Genomic DNA, 8150 nt, shown 5'->3' on the forward strand with positions numbered 1-8150 from the left:
TTCAGTTTGTATAACCATAAAATTCCGGAAGGAGGTCACAGTAACCTATACTTGGTCAAAACACACCTTTTCCCCAAGGCTGACTAGGTTTGATAGTCCTAGGCCTCAGTGTGAAAGACATGTGAACACAATTTGAATATGTACAACCATAAAATTCCAAAATGAGGTCATAGTGATCTAGTTTTGGTTCATGACAAATCTTCCCTCAGATTGTATCAACTGAGAAAGTGTGATGGTCCCAGGCCCCGCGGTGTGAAAAATATGATATGCATATCCTGACCTATTTTCAGCCTCCCCCCCCCCCCCCCCCCCACACACACACCACACTGAGATGCATTAACTGACCAGGTTTGATGGTCTTAGGCCTAACAGTGTGAAACATGACCTAGATAAAAAAAAAAAAGGTAACAGACAGACAAACAGAAGGGAGATCCTTTACCATAATACGACCTGTCAAAAGACGGACATATGAGCTAGAAAATCTCAAAAGTGTACACCCATAGAACCCCCTCCTCCCCAACTGTATGGTATATGCAATTGGACACATGTCCACTAATTTGAATCAAAAACATCCCAATTTTTGTCCTATAAACAGCGGTGTTTTTAAATACACTTTATCTGCATTTATCAGTCAAAAACCAATTTCTGTGTTCACTGACATCACTTCACATACATTCCTACCCATGGCCATCATATTTTGTTAACTTGTGCTAACATCATCTCTATATGTAAATACCCATCAATTTTCATCATCCCTATGTCCAAGATTGTTGTCATTTAGTTCTATTTGAGGACTCTTGTCATCATTCTAAGTAATTTGATGATATGCATCACATGTGCGTGTATTTTCTTCAGTTTTGAACCATCTGGGTCATGGAGCCGCATTATTCTTTCTTACTCACGGTTGTAACATTGAATACTAAAATGGGGTCTGGGTGAACTTGAATTATAAGGGAATATATTTTCTGTGAAATCAACGGTGTAGTAAAATATAAATTCATTCCCTCATTTGAAAAAAAATGAAAGTACTGATGTTTGTCTCCAGGTAGGTTGGTTGTATATTGTTTAAAGTCCTTCTTGAGAATATTTCGCTCATATGGAGATGTCACTATTGCCAGTGAAGGGCTACATAATTTAGGCCCATGCTTGGCGATTACGGCCTTTGAGCAGGGAGGGATCTTTATTGTGCCACACCAGCTGTGACACGGGGTCTCATCCGAAGGACCACCCCATTTAGTCACCTCTTATAACAAGCAAGGGGTACTAAGGACCTATTCTAACCCGGATCCCCACGAGAATTGTCTACAGTAGAACAAAATCATAAAATATTTTCAAAACTATATGAATGCTGTAATTGAGAAAAGTAACAGAGTATAATAAACTTGTATGAAATCTTGAACTTGCTATCCCTCTGGGCCCTACTCCTAATCTTTTCTTTAAAATACATTATATAATTTTTGCAGACAAAATATGACATCTCAATGTGTCCAATAAACATAAGAAGAATGCATCTTTATGCCCACCAATAACCATCATTCCTATAAATAGTCACCAATAATTATCCTTTCTATAAATAGTCATGAATAATTATCCTTTCTATGAATAGTCACCAATAATTATTCTTTCTATAAATACCTACCAATAGCAACCATTCCTATTTCCAGATTCCCTGACATTTCGCTCTTTATGACTTGTTCCATGTCTTTCCCAGAAATCTTGTGGTAAGCATCAAACACTGCCCTCAGTTGTTCATAGCTTTGAGAGGCCAACAGTGCATTAAATGTGGACTCATCTGTTCCTAACTTCTTTTCTCCAGCAGAATAAAGTCTCTAAAATATTTCAAAGTAATGCATCTTTAACACTCAGATTAAAGGTCCAAGTTTTTATTTTGAATGAATCTTGTGTCATATAGCAGCTGTTTTATGTTTTATGAATGTTCTGCCAAATATTTTCAAAGCTCTTATACATGTAGCAGTGCCTTTAATTATTCATGCCACAATCCCGCTACCTCAATGTCCCTTCTCATTACCATTTCTGTTTCCCTACCCCATAGTCTGTTTCTGTTTCCCTATCCCATAGCCTGTTACTGTTTCCCTACCCCATAGTCTGTTTCTGTTTCCCTACCCCATAGTCTGTTTCTGTTTCCCTACCTATAGCCTGTTTCTATTTCCCTACCCCATAGTCTGTTTCTGTTTCCCTACTCCATAGTCTGTGTCTGTTTCCCTACCCCATAGTCTGTTTCTGTTTCCCTACTCCATATCCTGTTTCTCTACCCCATAGCTTATTTCTGTTTCCCTACTCTATAGCCTGTTTCTGTTTCCCAACTCCATAGCCTGTTTCTGTTTCCCTACCCCATAGTCTGTTTCTGTTTCCCTACTCCATAGCCTGTGTCTATTTCCCTACCCCATAGTCTGTTTCTGTTTCCCTACTCCATAGCCTGTTTCTGTTTCCCTACTCCATAGCCTGTTTCTGTTTCCCTACCCCATAGTCTGTTTCTGTTTCCCTACCCCATAACCTGTTACTGATACCCTACCCCATAGTCTGTTTCTGTTTCCCTACTCCATAGCCTGTTTCTGTTTCCCTACCCCATAGTCTGTTTCTGTTTCCCTACCCCATAGTCTGTTACTGTTTCCCTACCTCATAGCCTGTTACTGTTTCCCTACCCCATAGTCTGTTACTGTTTCCCTACCCCATAGTCTGTTTCTGTTTCCCTACTCCATAGCCTGTTTCTGTTTCCCTACCCCATAGCCTGTTTCTGTTTCCCTACCCCAAAGCCTGTGTCTATTTCCCTACTCCATAGCCTGTTACTGTTTCCCTACCCCATAGTCTGTGTCTGTTTCCCTACCCCATAGTCTGTTTCTGTATTCCTTCCCACTAGTTCATGTCCCTCCCTTAGCCTCCTTCTGCATCCCTGCCCTTAGCTTAATACTGTAACCTTGCCTCCTAGACTATTTCTGTTTCCCTGCCCCTAGTCTATTTCTCTATCCCTGCCCCCTAGTATATTTCTGTATCCCTGCCCCTAGTCTATTTCTGTATCCTGGTATCTACCCTATTTCTGTATCCCCATTCCTAACCTTTTTTGTATCCCTATCCTGTTACTGACCTGTGCGTCATCTTGAGCTTTCTTCATGTCCACTGTCTGATTCTCCATCCGTCCTCCCTGTAAAACAGCAACAAGGCACTAGTATCATAAAACAGCAACACAACATAGCAACACAACACACCAACATAAAACAGCAACAAGGCACTAGTATCATAAAACAGCAACACAACATAGCAACATAAAACAGCAACACAACATACCAACATAAAACAGCAACATAACAACATAGTAAGGTAAAACAGCAACAATGCAATTATAATGCAACATAGCAATAACTCAGTGGAAGAGCATTCGCTTTGTAACTCGGAGGTCATGAATTCGAGCCCCACTCATGCCATGTACACGTCAAACCTATGACGTAAACATAGGTAGTGATTGCTTCTTTGCCAAATGTTCAGTATTTAGAACTGATAATCATGGTTTTTTCAGATGTGACCTTAAGAACGAAGTTCATGTGTCATGAGAATTTTTCACTCATATTGAGATGTCACCAGTTGTAGGTGAAGTACCAGAAATTTAGTCCTATGCTTAGCACTCAGGACCGTAGCGGTGAGGGTTATTTAAAGTGTGAACACCTGCTGCGACACAAGACCTCCATTTCTAAGGTCTTATCTGAAACACCCGTGATTCTCACTTCTACTTAGGACCTGAATCATGCACAGAAAAAGTTGCACTGTAAATCAAAGGACTTTATAAGGGGTAGACCTGTAGCACTCTGGCCCCAAGACCATAAACTGAGAATAGACTTAACTTGAAGTCAGAATTTTGATTAATTATACCTTAAGATTTATCTAGCATAAATGTTATTAAAAAACTGCTGCTTTACAAAAAAATCAAATACAAACATATATAGAAAATTTTATTTACTATAAAAGTTATTTCAAAAGTCAGCTGAATTCAATATTTAGACTCTAGTCCATTCTCAGTTGATGGTCTTGAGGCCAGAATTAAGTCTGTCCAAAAAAAAAATTCCAAGGGGGCTACAGTTCTCCATTTATCTCACCAATGAATTGACTGAGAGCAATGTCACCATTTTAAAAGAAATTACTTGCAGAGAGATATAAATACAGGTTCTACAACATGTCAGCTGTCGATATTATTCATAGTGATACTTCGTCTCATTTGCCAATTCATTATTTATTTCCCTTCAGAATACACTCTGTACAACAAAGACTGGTATAGACTGCTACCAGACTGAAAACACATGGCACCCATTGATTGATTTAAATTCCTCTCCCTTTATTCCATACATATCATTGATCACATTTATATCAATATCAAGCACAATTATTGTGATGAGATATTAATGAGCAGAATTACTGATTAGTCTTAATTAGACAATGTATTGTTGGTGGTGTTAGACTGACAGCTGCGAGACATAGATGATAATCAATATGCTATTTCTACTGACTTAACAATTTGCACTATTGCATTATACAGAGTGCATATAGGCCTACACATTACATTGAACTTTCGCATTCTGCTAGTAAATTTATGGCTTTTTGTTGATTGCATTTTTTTCCCCTAAGTACTGCCTAGCCCATGTTTTTTAATGTCACAATTCTACTCAATACTTCAATACTGATGATGAAAACCACAAAAACAAGCAAGTTTTAAACTGGTCCCCATTAGTTTCGTACTTAAAAGCAGCCTTTACTTACGTTAGCTAATGATACCATCAGTCGTTTGAAGTGTCCGGAAGTGTCACTAATGATGTCCTGTTCCAGTGTCCTACCATACACTGAAATGTACAAGTATAATATTACAAAGACGTACACATATATCATTTCTGAAAAACCCTTCAAGACGATTACTTGTAATTATACAGATAATTGTACACCACAGTCTGTCCTGCATAATTCTGAAGATCCAATGAATAGGCTTAAAGTCAAAGGTTGAAGTTTCCATGGTCATCTCCACAACCTGGGGACAACATTTCAACTGCTCCCCAAGCAAACTTGCTATCAATATTATTACCTAATGCATGAAATAAATCACTATGTTTCCATAAAGGAAATCATTGTAATCTATCGCTATTGACACTTTAATCTAGAAATCATTGTAATCTATCGCTATCGACACTTTAATTTAGAAATCATTGTAATCTATCGCTATCGACACTTTCATCTGGAAATCATTGTAATCTATCACTATCGACACTTTAATTTACAAATCATTGTAATCAATCGCTATCGACACTTTAATCTACAAATAATTGTAATCAATCGCTATCGACACTTTAATCTACAAATCATTGTAATCTATCACTATCGACACTTTGATCTAGAAATCATTGTAATCAATCGCTATCGACACTTTAATCTACAAATCATTGTAATCTATCACTATCGACACTTTAATTTACAAATCATTGTAATCTATCACTATCGACACTTTAATCTACAAATCATTGTAATCAATCGCTATCGACACTTTGATCTAGAAATCATTGTAATCTATCGCTATCGACACTTTCATCTGGAAATCATTGTAATCTATCACTATCGACACTTTAATTTACAAATCATTGTAATCAATCGCTATCGACACTTTAATCTACAAATAATTGTAATCAATCGCTATCGACACTTTAATCTACAAATCATTGTAATCTATCACTATCGACACTTTGATCTAGAAATCATAGTAATCAATCACTATCGACACTTTAATTTACAAATCATTGTAATCTATCACTATCGACACTTTAATCTACAAATCATTGTAAGCAATCGCTATCGACACTTTGATCTAGAAATCATTGTAATCTATCGCTATCGACACTTTAATTTAGAAATCATTGTAATCTATCGCTATCGACACTTTGATCTGGAAATCATTGTAATCTATCACTATCGACACTTTAATCTACAAATCATTGTAATCTATCGCTATCGACACTTTAATCTACAAATCATTGTAATCTATCGCTATCGACACTTTGATCTAGAAATCATTGTAATCTATCACTATCGACACTTTGATCTAGAAATCATTGTAATCTATCACTATCGACACTTTAATATAGAAATCATTGTAATCTATCGCTATCAACACTTTAATTTAGAAATCATTGGAATCTATCGCTATCGACACTTTAATCTAGAAATTAAACACTGATTGCAAAACAGATTGATTTACACATAAGTAAGATAAATCATTAGTAGAGAATATTACCTAATAACAATTCATATAATATTTACACATTTCGGGTTAGGTAACATCTACTTTGAGATTATCACAATCTGTGACAATCTTATTTTTGAGATGATCATAATCTGTGACATTTTATTTTTGACATTAACATAGTCTGTGCACAATCTTTATTTTGAGATCATTAGAATTTGTGACAATCTTATTTTTTAAGTAATCAATATTTGTCAATCTTGTATGGACCGCTCTCTGTAAACAAGAGACCCAGGGCAACACCGCTCACCTGAGCAGCAGTTCCTAGCAATAAACAAGCTTGAGCAAAACTATCATTATACAAGCAGCTTGGTTCAGAAAAAACTTTCCAAAGGTAACAACTAAAACTAAAAATTCATTTATTATCAAACTTAATCATTAAACTTGACTACAAATTCATTAATCATATGCCCTTGTAGATAGGTATGGTCTTTCATATTAACAAATTTCATCTAAGGATGCTTTGTGCCAAGTTTAATTCCCTATACATTCACTTTGGGGCTAAAACAAATGCATATTAGATATCATATATATCTGTGGTATTCTACCACTACCAATTTCCACTTATAAGATGTTAATGATACCAAAGCTTAATCTCTGGTAAAAATTAATCTTCTCATTATACAGGAGAACGTCTGTAAGAGAAATTGGTTCTAGCCTTTTAACTTCATGCACACTTCCGTTGAATAAATGAATTGATTTGATGCAATTATCCATGTTTGAGTCTTCTTTCCGGCAAAAGGACGAGTCTGTGGTCCGATTGTTTCAGTGAATGTGACGGCATTTACATGTCTGTTACACCATTACAAGTTTAAGGCAAATGAACGAATGGCCATGTACAATAATCAAGTTAAATCATTTAATACGAGCTGTGATTTACATTTTAAAGGGCGACTAGGACTATGAATATAGAAATACTCTGAATACTATACAGTATAAAAATTATTTATAACTCCATCATATATGTATACTGGATATCGACATTTCTTTAATCATTGCGTCAGGTGACAGTCGGTGTGATTGGTATGTATTTCCATAGATGTCATGTTACAAATATGTTTATGTGTGTGTGTTCTGAACTCGATATCAAACAACCTTTCTTATGATATCACCAGTATCTACGTCAATTTTACTTTTGATATCAACAATATGTGACAATCTTACTTTCGATATCAATATCTGTGTCAATCTTACTTTTGATATCATCAATATTTGTGCCAACCTTACTTTTGATATCATCAATATTTGTGACCTTTCTTTTGATATCATCAATATCTGTGTCAATTTCACTTTTGATATCATCAATATCTGTGTCAATCTTACTTTTGATATCATCAATATCTGTGACAATTTTACTTTCGCTATGATCAGTATCTGTGACAATCTTACTTTTGATATGATCAGTATCTGTAATAATCTTACTTTTCTTGTAGGTTTCATTAATTGTCTTGATCTGTTGATTGGTACGACTACACAGAATTTCTATCATTGCATCTTCATCTGTACCAAGACCCTGTCACAAAAATACACAATTTTATAAACTATTACATAGCATTGTTTCAGTTCTAATGATTTCAGTTAGCATGGACAAATTTCTAATTAACCATGAAGACTTCCAATTACTTGCTACACTAATTAATCATGAAGACTTCTGACTACTTGCTACATGGACACTAATTAATCATGATGACTTCTGATTACTTGCTACATGTACACTAATTAATCATGAAGACTTCTGATTACTTGCAACATGTACACTAATTAATCATGAAGACTTCTGATTACTTGCTACATGTACGCTAATTAATCATGAAGACTTCTGATTACTTGCTACATGTACACTAATTAATCATGAAGACTT

The 8150-nt window shown here is 35.7% G+C and overlaps 1 protein-coding gene across 1 annotated transcript in view; it reads right to left on the minus strand.

The window, feature by feature from the left end:
- LOC125668901 (annexin A6) overlaps positions 1-8150 on the minus strand; it is a 67381-nt gene that overhangs the window by 47091 nt on the left and 12140 nt on the right. Inside the window, exons 9-12 of the mRNA XM_056161318.1 lie at positions 7712-7802; positions 4765-4844; positions 3104-3160; positions 1640-1829 (exon numbers count right to left, since the gene is read on the minus strand). Of these exons, the coding sequence (XP_056017293.1) occupies positions 1640-1829; positions 3104-3160; positions 4765-4844; positions 7712-7802 (418 nt within the window). The remainder of the gene's footprint in view (positions 1-1639; positions 1830-3103; positions 3161-4764; positions 4845-7711; positions 7803-8150) is intronic.

Source organism: Ostrea edulis, chromosome 4 (assembly GCF_947568905.1).
Source record: "Ostrea edulis chromosome 4, xbOstEdul1.1, whole genome shotgun sequence".
NCBI classification, from domain to species: Eukaryota; Metazoa; Mollusca; class Bivalvia; order Ostreida; family Ostreidae; genus Ostrea; species Ostrea edulis.